Raw genomic sequence first — 13,554 nt, forward strand, 5'->3', positions numbered from 1 at the left:
TTTTCACGATTACAATACACATCTTTTATGGATGGTTAAATTATTTCTATGTCAAATATTATTTATTTTACATTCTTCATGAATTTTTTTATGTTGTTTACTATATTTTTGTAGAGAATTGACGAAAATAAAAAAAGAAGGCACTTATGCAACAACATGCATTGCTCCGTATGAAATTCACATTGTTGATTAAAAGGAGGAGTATATCTACTTGTTTAACGTTTGATGAAGAAAAGCTATCTAAGGAAGTTGATCAATTGATTGAAGAGGTTAGCTTTCATCTCAAACAATATATATAACGTATACCCGATATATGATAAAAATGTCTTCTTTTGCAGAAGCAGGAGTTGCTAAATACTATTGAATATACAGAAATAATGATTGATGAAGAGTAGAGTTGCTCTAAAAGCTTTTAATGAGATTCCAATGTTATCATCTTAGTGTTAAATAAAAAAAATGGTTATAGTCTCTTACTCTATTTTGAAAGAGCAACTTTATTTATGAATTGCTTAATATTATATATAGAATATTTCTATACATATTTTCAAATTTTAATTGTTATCATGTTTATCCTATTTTGTTTTGTTGAATCTGCTATAATATTTTATAAGAAATTTTATAAACCAACATACGTAAAGACATTCTAATTAATTTTACCACTAAACCAAATGGATTACAAATTCAGAAGTTATAATTAATTATGACATTATATTTAATGGTATAAACTTTTTTCTTTTTTTTGGCTCCATGCACCTTGCAAAATTTAGTAAAATATTATTTGCGCGGTAGCATCAAATTCAATATTTTATTATTTGGAGTATAAATTTTTATGTAAGAAATGAAAAAATTTCAACAACAATTAAATTTTAACTCAAAAACATAAAAAGACTGATAAGTTCAGCAATGCGAATCTTATTTGTTTAGCAATGAGACAAACATACATTTATGGGTCATATCTTGTAAAATAGATAGAGATTCTATCTTACTTAGAGTCTTAAGAGGAGCATATCTAAATCTCATTTGCCAAAGAATAGTTACAGAGTAAGAGTGAAAGGTAGTGGAAACCGAAGAAGTAAAATTGATAGAACTAGTAAAATTTTTGGAGATTGAGATTTGTCTATAGCATATAAAAACCTTAATTTTCTTTAAGAATTCCCACTAAAGAGATCCTGAAAGATACATAAATTAGAAAAAATAACACAACACATCTCAGTTGATTTGTTAATTGTGGAACAGGCAGAAGGTTGTACTTGAATTCAGGGATAAATAGAACATCATTTTACTATTTTATCTTGAGAATTGATAGAGACTTGAACTCCTGTGGGTAAATTTACTTTTGAATGACCTTTATCACTAAGATCCTAATTAATGATGATTCAATAGACTGAGATTATGAACCATATGGTTTGAAGAACCTGTGTCAGCAATCCAGTTATGATTCACATATCAAACATGAGGGCAGTAATGGTACTTGCTAAGCATGTGAAGAATCTAAGTGTATTGCTAAGGTGTAAACAATGACAGGACCATGTGTACCTATTAGAGGAATGGTAGATGATGGAGTACGACATATGTTGGCATACTATATATTGGCATGAGATGCACCTCCTTTCCTCCTAGGGTAGCCATGGATTTCGTAACATTAATCCTTGGTATGGCCTTTGAAGTGATAATACTCACAGTAGAGATGAGATCTTTCAGAATTTCTGCCATGACCTAAGTATCTTAGTCTGAAACCACCACTATTGTTCTTGCCACCACCAGTACTATATTCCGTGTTTCCTCCTACCCCTAAGGGAGTTGTGGTATAGCTAGTATAGGGACTACGAGACATCTTATTGTTCATAAGAGAAGTCTCAAAAAGAATTTCAGATGAAGGAGAACTAGTAACCCTTTGACTCTCAACATTGATAATCATGCTTGATTAACATTGGGCACATGAATAGTAAGTAGGACTTTTATCTATCACACCCAGTGTTTTAAAAAGCGGAGGCGTGAGGCGGGACATTTTATACAGTATAGGGCGAGGCTTATGTCCTGAGACATGGGGCATAAGTCCCATGGATCTAGGGGCATAATTTCATGTATATTCTATCTTATAGTTTTATTACTAATAAAATTAGCAAAAGTAAACCTTACAATGATTTATAATTTTTATTTTGAGATAAGTATTAATAATCAATAATAAAGAAAAACATATTATAATTACTAGTTGAGAAGTATCATTGCATCCAGTAGTAACAATATGATTTAAAGAAAAAATAAGTTATAATTATGAATTAAAAACGCCCTGGTGTACGTTTTTACGTCTAGGACTTACATTTTTATGTTCAGGGCTTACGCCACAAATTTTTTGACTTATGCCTTATGGATCTACGTCTTTCGTTTACGCCCCAAAATGTTTTTGCTACGCCCTGCCCCAAGACTCGCCCCGAATTTGTCCAAAAATGTTTTTTAAAACACTGATCCCACCTATCATGCAAAGAACTTGGAAACATATTCTTTTTATAGGTCGTTCTTAAAAAGAAACCTAGCTTGTTTTTTCCAAGTAATACAATATTCAATGATTTACTTCACAAAGAGTAATTTTTATATCCTTAGAGTGGGATTGAAAATAGAGAAGCACCTTAAGTATCAGAAGGATGAATAAACAGAGGATGACTGTGATCTATCTAGTCAGTCGAATTCAATCCAAAAATTGCAGCATGGGTAAGAGCGTCTCATCTAAAGTTGATCCAGATGTCTATTTCAACTGGAATCATCATAGTTAATCAATATATTCACACTTGAATAAAAAAAATGAGTCGGAATAGATAGAATGACCAATGCTCAGTGACGAAATCACAAAATCGAGCTAGAATATAGAAAACTATCAACAAATAGTAATGAAATCTACGAATTTGTAGAGCCCTGATACCATGTTAAGAAACTCCATTGATGAAATATTTGGAGAGTGATAATAGAGAAAATGAGAAAAACTCCATTCATATGTAAATCGGTACAAGAGGCATGTATTTATAGCTAACAAATTCCTAGCTATCAAGATCTTCTAGAAGCTTCTATATAAACTAACTTCTTTAACTAACTAACAACTTGTATAATTAATTAGTAACATGTATTCAAAATCCTACATATATTCAAATATATTATTGAGTAAAATTCAGTATTGTACAACACAGGGAGATGAGTAGTAAATTTCTACCCTTTAGAGTCATATCAGATATTTGAAATCATATCTTATATGGTCAACAAAGGGTACCTAAATTTCTCCATTAATGATACTAAAATTTGATCCTCATGAATTTTAATTTTAATTTTGATTTTAAGCTATTGTCAAATATTCATACCGATGAGAAATGAATTTGCTGGAAAAAATTATGATTTGAGGATGAAAATTAGATTAATGTTGGGAGGCTGACGAGGAAGGCGACTTTGTGGTGGAGCTGAGTTGTCGCCGGTTTTGCTCCAGCTGTGAAGAGGGAAAAAAGAGAAAGAAGGTAAAAAGAAAAAATAAAATAAAAACATAAAGAAAACTTACAAATTTTAAAAAACAAAAACTAAGAAAATTGTATAAATAATTTCAAAATTAAAGTTAAATTATTATTATTACCTCTTTCTCTCTCAAAGAGAATGAACTACACTTTCTTTGCCACCTCAGCATACATGGATCAAATAATTCCACGTTAAATTAGTTTTATGGGAGTGATAGGACCTCCGTAATAAATTAGTGTGTAGTTGAGAATTGGGTAATAGATTAGGAGGCTTTTGGCTATTCTCTCTCTCTCTCTCTCTCTCTCCATATATATATATATATATATATATATATATATATATATATACACACACACACACACACACACGCACACACACATAATCTTAAAATCATGAACTCCTAAGTTGAATGTTAAATTACTATAATGCCTCTAACTTAGGTTGTGACTTTTCCACTAAGTTATGACTTTTTTCCAAAAGATTGTGATTTTTTATGAGTTGTGACTTTTTCAAAGAGTTGTGAGTTTTTCAGTAAGTTGTGGTTTTTTCAAAGGGTTGTAAATTCCCGAAAAGGTCATCACTTTCCAGATAAGACACAAGAAATACTTGTTCATACTATCCTTTGTTGACTATAAATAGAGGCGATTTTTTGCATTGTTTTAGCCATAATTTTTTTTATCTTCAACTCTTCTTCTGACATTTTTAAATAATTAGTGTGATTTATTGTTGTTGAGTGAGTTCGGAGTTTAGTAGAATATGAGGTATCACTATTCTGATGATGTGAATTGTTCTATCCTACGATTGTATCTTTCATAACCTCGAGTACTTGAGGAAAATATTTTTGATGATATAAGAATTATTTTTGTTTTGATTAATATATCCATTAGTATGTAATGTTTTAATATATGAAGTCAAGATGATGTAGTCTAAATCATTTATTTTTGTTAACAATTTCTGTTGTGATGTAGATATATGCTTCTAAAAATCTATACATGTACAACCTTAAAAACTTGTGCGCCCAAACTTAAATATTGAATTACTATAATACCCTCAATTTATAAAATCTCAATTTATTTAATTTAATTAATTGTATTATATTAAAAGTAGATACTTTTTCACATTAACCGGTTGTGACATTTTTGATAAGTTGTCACTTTTCAGAAGGGTTGTGATGTTTTAAAGAGTTGTAACTTTTTCAAAGAATTTTATTTTTTATGATGAGTTGTTACTTTATTAAAGGGTTGTGACTTTTATGGCGAGCAGTGACTTTTTAGAAGGGTGGTGACTTTTTTGATAAGGTACAATTAACACATATTCATACTTCTATTTAATTTATTAACTATAAGAAGAAGGGTATCCTCTAACTTTTAAACTACAAATATTTTTTAAAAGTTTTCTACTCGTCTTCTTCTTAAAAAAATCGCAAACGTTTTTGCAATAGCTGATTATGTTTGAAATTCAACAAAATTCAAGGTATTACATAAGAAAGAGTTGATGAACGAATTGTAGCAAATCATTCATCACATCAGACTCGTATTTTACTCTTATAATTTTCATCACATACATACTTATATGGTATTTATATCATTTTAAAATATTAATATATTGTTATTAACCTACATATTTTAATTTATTAAGCAATTACTTATTTCCTACGAATAGTCACAATAATTTCAACTTTCATGTTTCTTCAATCATAAATCACAGCCATTCACACATTATAAATTAATAGAGATCTCTTTTATGTGACAATTCGAGATCATTTAAAATTTTCTTATATGATTCATCGCTCAATCCATTAATATCTATCCTCGAAGTTTTTAGTATTGACATTTAGGTATTTGCTTTCAATTAAAGGATAAGAGAAGAGAACAAAGAAATGTGCGTAGAGATTTTCTCTTTTTTTCCTTGTTTTGTTTCTTTAATAAATTTGTTTTATGTTTTCATTCGGTCAGAAAAATTAATAATTAGTGTTCATATAATTAACGAGTGAACAATGACAAATACACACAATGCGGATTAGTTTTAATAGATCAAGTTGGGGGAGAAACAATAAGTATAAACAAAAATAAGAAAGGCACATGATTGGGGTAAGATATTTCTTCTTTATTTTTCCGCTCTTTATTTTTTTACCCTTAAACGAATGAGTTTCTTCATAATTTTTCTGAGATAGCAAGCATCAACGCAGTCCATTGAATTATTAGTTCTGATATTAACTCAATTCTTGGAATTCTACCCTCCTGAATTCTTCAAAGAAACACGTACAAACTACTAGTTTCTGTTTGCTTGAAAACTTAACAATAATTATTTTGAACAGCATTTTGTATTATTCGTAAATTTCAAGTAATACAAAGATTACAACGCTTTAGCACCTATCGAATTATAAACTCTAATTCCTTCTACTCAACACAAAAAACTACTCCCTAGTTTTCTATCTTTTCAATGCTTTTCAAGTACTATAACTTGTCAAGCAAATCTACTACCCAGATTGTAAACAAGACTCTTGAATACAATCTTACAACTTTTTCACTCAACTTGCAACACTCAAAAGTGTTTATCAAAACTCTCTCAAACCTCTTGATTATGTTCTGAACTCCTCTCTTTGTAAGTGCGCAATTTTTTCTGATCCAAATAGCTCCCTATTTATAAATCAGAAATTCAATCAATCCTTGTACAAATCAACTTGTATTTGTCTTCTACAAATCCTTGTTGACTTCTACTTGGACTTTAATCAAAACCTTATTGCACTCACTCGTACGCTGCCACTTGCATACACGCTGCAGTATTTCATTGGAACATGTTGCGTTACCTGTTCAATACAATTTTGCCATTTTCAAAATCTCAAGATTAACAAATTCCCCCTTTTTGACTATGGTAAATAATCAATTTGCATTTGAATTTGAATAGGTACACAACATATCAATATATAGAACACTTTATATCATCTGCAGGCTACTTTCCCCTTTTGCCATTAGCCAAAAATTGAAAACCAAAGTACATATGCATACAAAAATAGAGCATCAGACATAGTCATTAGTTACATCTAGAGTTAGACATAAAACCAATATACATACTATTTACTTCAGTCTTAACTAGTCAAGAACAAAAATTATAAGACAATGCATATAGAAATGATAGATTAAGCAGAGGGTGCCACAGAGGTGGAAGAGGTTGAGGATCCCTTAGTTAGCAAACCCATGAAACTTTGTAGATGCCCAGAATTCACTTCTCTTTCGTGATGTAACATAGCCTTAGTCTGAGTGAGTTCTTCTTTAATCCTACAGTTCTCAGCAATCAATTCCTCTCGTTCCAACTTATGAGCAAGCTGAATCTATTCCATCTCTACTGAGTGAGCCATTTTTAATGCCTCCATCTCCTCTTCTATAGCAGTGAGAGAAGCCCTTAACCGTTGAGTTTTTACATCAACCTTTTTAGGCGTACCAGGCATGTTCATATAATCCACCTTCCCCATGACATCAGAAATGGTTTGAATCTACCACTTCTTTACAGGCACACCAAAATGTTCAAATACTTGTCCCAACCAAAATCCATAAGCCAAACCCTGTTTCCTTTTATCAAGCCCGCACAAACTATGTATATGACTCATTATTAAGATCGGCAAATTTATTTGAGTCTTAGACAATAGTAATTCCATAAGAGGAAGGTCCAAGTAACAGGCTTCCGTCCTTTTTTGCTTTCTTGGCAGAAGGATTTTATGAACTACGTTGAACAACAACTAATGTAAAGGTAACATAGATCCCTTGTCAACACTAGAATAATCAGATAGAGTAGGATCATTTGAGAATCGCCTACATATTTCAAGTTGAGAGGTGTTACCCTCTAAGGAGTCCAATCCTTCTTGACATAGTGACCCAATCCCCTGTTAGGTATATTGAAGACAGAATCTTAGCAGTAAGTGTAAAAGATACACCACAAACAGTACTTGTAATTGAAGACACAGTTCCTGTTGCATTGATATAAAATCCCTTGGTTTCTACTCTACCCATTTTACGCCTAAAGGATCCCTGGAGCATCAGTTCTGTCCATCCTTGAGCTTGTAAAATAACCACTAACTCATCCATCTCACCACCCCCAAAACCAGAAATTATTCTCCCCCTAATCACACTCCTCCTATTAAAGGCTAATACTCTCGCAGAGTAATCACTATCATCTGAATCATGAAATTTTAATTTGGATGAAATTTTTTCCGTTTCTGACTATTCACTGTATCTGCTACATCATCAACAATCTCTACAGAAGTTAAAGATGGAGGATACTTACATTTTCTTGTGCGATTTTTCTTAGTCGACTCAGCCAAAATCTCTGCATGCCGAGTACGTTGTACAGATCTAGTTACTCGTACTGGTACCTTTGCTGGTAAGAAAGAGGGAGAATCTTCTTGAGTTTCAGAGAGAATCATAGCAAGAGGATTACAAGAAGACGAACTTCGTTTGGAACAAAATCGGATTTGGGAAAGCATTTCAAATAAAGTAACATTTTCATCATCAGAACGATTTTCCCAGTCCTGTGACAAGAACCTGTGTTCCCCCTTACTTCGTGCACTCATATTCCCTTTCTCTAACCCTTGATTTCTCTTTTCCCCCTGAACTGATGCATCTTCCATAAGAGAATATCGGGTTACGCCGGTCATATCAATGTATAGAACAGCGGGTAAGGCGTGTAAGCTTTCTTGATTATTTTCTTCTTCTTTTCTTTTCTTTTTTAATTAATTGAAGGAACGGAACCTAATGCATTGGTCTTTTTATTTTAGTCTATCTTATTTAAGGAAAGTAGACATACCTTTAAGCATGCAAAGATGATTTTGAAAGTCCAATTCCTTCAGCTTCTAATTCATAGTTTATCTTCATCATTCCTAGTTCCAGCCTGTTCCTTTCAAAGTGTTCCCTTGCTAAGGACATTGTAAAGATGTCCGCGATTTGTTCTTCCATAGTACAAAAATTCATAGAGATTTGTCCTTTTTCCACATTGTCTCTAAGAAAGTGATGACGAATGTCAACGTGTTTAGTTCTCTTATGTTGTACCAGATTTTTCACAATGTTGATTGCACTAGTATTATCGCAGAAAATTGGAACTTGTTCAATTTTGAGACCGAAATCACTAAGTTGTTGCTTAATCCATAGAACTTGAGCGCAACACAATGCAGCTGCTACATACTCAGCCTCAGCAGTGGATAGTGCAACTGAGTTTTGTTTCTTTGATCCCTATGAGATGAGACAAGATCCTAGGAATGAGTCATTCCTGTAGTGCTTTTTCTATCAACCAAGTATCCTACATAGTCAACATCCGCGTACCCAACCAAATCAAAGTTACTTCCTTTTAGGTACCAAACTCCTAAATCAGAGGTTCCTTTTAGATATCAGAGAATTCTCTTGACTGCTTGAATATGTGATTCTTTAGGATTAGTTTGAAAGCGAGCACATAATCCCACACTAAACACGATATCAGGTCTACTAGCTGTAAGATACAAAAGTGAACCAATCATGCCTCTATACAGTTTTTGTTCAACAGTAGAACCTATTCCTTCAAGGTCTAACTTAGTGGCAGGAGCTATTGGAGTATCAATTTGCTTAGCATCGTCCATTTTAAACCTTTTAAGTAATTCTTTGACATATTTTTGCTGATGAATCCATGTACCTCTAGGTGTTCCTAGTATAATCATCCACTAAGACAAACACATATATTTTTTCTCCTCTACTTTGAACCCTCATTGGTCCACATAAATCCATGTGAATTAGTTCTAAGGAACAAGTTGAGCTTACCATCTGTTTGGACTTAAATGATGATTTTATCTATTTCCCTAGAGTACATGCTTCACAAACCTTATCCTCTTTGAATTTATTTTTAGGCAGTCCTATAACTAAATCCTTGGTAATAAGTTTGTTTAATTGAACTTGGCTAGCATGACGTAACCGTTTATGCCATAACAAGGGATCTTTTTCCAACACACTTAAACACACCAATTTTTTGTCATAGATAGTTGAGGTATCTACAGTGTAGATATGTTTATCTCTTTTTCCTATTAACACTAATTTTTGTGTGTTTAGATTGATTACTTCAACACCAGTGGATCGAAAGATTACTTTATTTTCTTTGTCACACAATTGAGATATGCTGAGTAAATTGTGTATAAGTCCTTTCACATAGTATACTTTATCAATTGAGTGTTCATCAGATCTTCCAATCTTTCCACAACCTTTGATTTGACCCTTTTTTCCACCACCAAAATCTACCATACCTCCTTTTCCTTCTTCTAGTGAGAGAAACAATGTCTTATTCCCTGTCATGTGTCTTGAGCAAGCACTATCCATGTACCACTGCTGCTTGCTTTCTCTCACTTCTTCCTGAAAAATTAGAGGTTAGATTTAGGAACCCAGATTAGCTTGGGTTCTTTGTTTTGAGAAAAAGGGTGAATAAGATTTCTAAGAGCCCATTTGGGCAGACTGTTTTTTCTGGGAATGTACCTGTTCCTCTGAATAGTTTTAAAGGTTCTTTTTGAGTTATTTTCCACAGTGGCAGTTTTATATTTAGGACAATATTGTTTAGAATGACCTGAGCTACCACAAACAATACAAAACGTAGGATTTCCATTTATGGGTTGTTCATATCCTATTCCGGTTTTGATATTCCCATTATTGTTTCCTAGATGAGTTACTATCATGGAGGATCTTGTCCATTTATTTGCTCTTTCCAGATCACTTCTCATTCTAGTCAGATTTATTCTCTTACAATTTTCCTTTTCTAGTCTTAAGTTATTTTTGAGTTTGTCGACCTCAAGTTTTTGGTCAGGCAGTTCGCCCTCTTTTTCTTTGCCAAGAACTTTTAATTTTGAGTTCTTAGTTCTTAGTTCCAAATTTTGAGATTCAAGTTGCTTGATTTTTTCTTGAAGGTCGAGTTTGTTCTTATTGAGATCAATATGCTCAAACTTTAAGCTAGATAGAGAAGCAAGTAGTTGGCTTTTGGTGTTAATAAGTTCTTGAATTGTGTCTATGGATGCAACCAATAGGAACGAGAGCTTTTTCTTGGAGAACTTTACTAGTTAATCTTTTAGGTTAAGAAGGTTTACCTCAGTTTCTTCAGAGTCTGATTCAGGTTCGGCGTCTGATTCTTTTATCGCCATCAAGGCAAGGTCTTCAACATCTTCATACATGTCCGAAGAACTTGTTCCCCAGGCTGCATACATTGCTTGTTCATTTTCTTTGTTTTTCTTTTTGTTAAGGAGTTCCTTCCTTTATTTTTCATCTTTTTTCCTTTTTCCATTCTAATTCCCACATTGGGCAGTCCTTTATCTGATGATCTGTCTTACCACATTTAAAACAACCTCCGTTTTGTGATCGTTCAGGATTTTTTTCTTTCAAGGGTGGTGATTTCTTGGTAGCGTTTAATCCCCTTTTGAAGAGTTTCTTGAAGTTCCTACTTATCAGAGATAGATCATCGTCATCTATGTCAGATTTGTTCAGTTGATTTAAGACCAAAAAAATTTTCTTTATTTCCTTCACCTCTTTTGTCAACATTCATCTCATAAGTCTTGAGATTTCTAACCAATTCATCTAAAGTCATATTAGTTAGGTCCTTGGCTTCTCTAATGGCAGTGACTTTTATTTCCCAAGACCTAGGAAAAATCCTAAGTACTTTGTCAACCTGTTCCTCAGTGGTATATACTTTACCCAATGAGATTAGTTCGTTTATCACAGTGGTGAATCTAGTAATCATATCTTGAAGAGATTTTCCGGATTTCATCTTAAAGGCTTCATATTCTGAACACAAACTAGCAATCTTGAATTTTCGGACTTGAGTTGTACCTTCATGAGAGTTTTGTAAGGTATCCCATATTTGTTTAGCAGAGGTACAACTTGAGATACGGTTAAACTCATCGGGTCCTAGTCCACATACAAGAATGCACTTAGCTTTTGCATTCTTTCCTAGCATTTTATAATCCGCTTCATTATATGTATCTGCAGGTTTAGGTACTTTATTTCCTTCACTATCAGTAATAGTAGGAATTAGTTGTCCCTTAGTAATTCTCACCCATAATTCGTAGTCTTCAGCTTGAATGAAGTCTTCCATCCTTGCCTTCCACCACGAGTAGTATTGTCCGTTGAATAATAGAGGTCTGTTGATGTGTTGCCCCTTACCGTGTCCGAGTGGAGGTGCAGAACTCATGTTGATCTTATCTTGAGTTGTTAGACTCTTTAAAGATAACCTTGCTCTGATACCACTTGTTGGAATTCTACCCTCCAGAATTCTTCAAAGGAACACGTACAAACTACAAGTTTCTATTTGCTTGAAAACTTAACAATAATTATTTTGAACAACATTTTTTATTCTTCGTAATTATCAAGTAATACAAAGATTACAACGCTTTAGCACCTAAGGAATTATAAACTCTAATTCCTTCTACTCAAGACAAAAAACTACTCCCTACTTTTCTATCTTTTCAATGCTTTTCAAGTACTATAACTTGTCAAGCAAATCTACTACCCAGATTGTAAACAAGACTCTTGAATACAATCTTACAACTTTTTCACTCAACTCGCAGCACTCAAAAGTGTTTATCAAAACTCTCTTAAACCTCTTGATCGTGTTTTGAACTCCTCTCTTTGTAAGTGCGCAATTTTTTCTGATCCAAATAGCTCCCTATTTATAAATCAGAAATTCAATCAATCCTTGTACAAATCAACTTGTATTTGTCTTCTACAAATCCTTGTTGACTTCTACTTTGACTTTAATCAAAACCTTATTGCACTCAAATTTGTTTTCAGTAGTTTTCCTTAACCAAGTAAACTAATATAAACAAAAACGTACATATAAGTTTCCATATACAACTCGTACGCTGCCACTTGCATACACGTTGTAGTATTTCATTTGAACATGTTGCGTTATCTGTTCAATACAATTTTGCCATTTTCAAAATCTCAAGATTAACATCAACTATATTAGATATAGATTTTAACTTTTACTCATAATATGATAATGTATTCATGAATAATAATTAATTTTTCACAAATATATTGGTAAATAAAAATGGAGTAAGTAAAGTTTGGTTGACAACACATTTCAATCACCGGCTTATATCGTCTTTGTTCTTCATTGGGTATGAATTGTTGTATTTCGTTTTTATTTTATTAATGAATTTCCTGTTATTTTGTTTTTATTTTAATCTGAGAAGATATTATGTTATAAGATACACTCCTTACTAGCTATATAAAAATAGATAATAAAATATTGATTGATCATAAAATGATCTTAAATCAAATAGAAGATTCTATAAATATTACTTTCAATTTTATTCATCTATTACTTCTTTTATTGAAAAAGTTTAATATTTTATATCACGATACAACTTTACTATGATACTAGATACTTTCATTAGACAATGACTATTTTATATATATGCAACAAAAAAAGGAGAAAAGTACAATTCCGCAAAGATAAGAGAGAAACTTAAACAAACGAATATTTTTCACAAGAGGTGATTGTTCGCAATAAATTTTCATAGTAGCTGAAAATTAACTGCAAGCAAAATAAATAAAACAAAAATGTGATTTTATTAATGAATTGTGTGAGTACAATTCTGTTGTTCTCTTTATTCTTCTCTACTAAGTTTCTCCGTGATTCGAGGTCCTTCAGTAGCGTATTTCTCGACTGTAGGATGATGAAGACCTCCCTGAGATGTATTTGATCTCCAGAAATGTCGGAAAGCGCTTCGTCGTTGCTAGTTGATCTCCGAGAAGAAATCCGTTGATCAATCCTTTGAAGAGCTATGTAGTCGATGTTGTAGCTAATGTAGACCGCCTTGAGACATATTTGATCTCCAAGAACGTCGAGAAGCGCTTCGTCGTTGCAAGTTCATCTCCGGAAAGGATTCTGTTGATCACTCCTTCGAAGAGCTATGTCGTTGATGTTGTAGCTTTCTCCAATTTCAAAATGCTTGTTGAAGTCTTCCCTCCCTTGAATGTCATGTTCATCACCTATTTATAGTTGTAAGGGGTGGGCAAGGTTGCTTGTGATTGGCCAAAGGATGTCATTTTGACACTTGACGCA

General features: G+C 32.8%; 1 protein-coding gene across 1 annotated transcript; it reads right to left on the reverse strand.

Moving 5' to 3' along the window:
• Positions 1–10,956: 10,956 nt before the first annotated feature.
• LOC138338568 (uncharacterized) lies at positions 10,957–11,577 on the reverse strand. Its single transcript, XM_069289544.1, has one exon. The coding sequence runs from the start codon at positions 11,575–11,577 to the stop codon at positions 10,957–10,959; it is 621 nt and encodes a 206-aa protein (XP_069145645.1).
• Positions 11,578–13,554: the final 1,977 nt, after the last annotated feature.

Source organism: Solanum lycopersicum, chromosome 9 (genome assembly GCF_036512215.1).
Source record: "Solanum lycopersicum chromosome 9, SLM_r2.1".
Lineage (NCBI taxonomy): Eukaryota > Viridiplantae > Streptophyta > Magnoliopsida > Solanales > Solanaceae > Solanum > Solanum lycopersicum.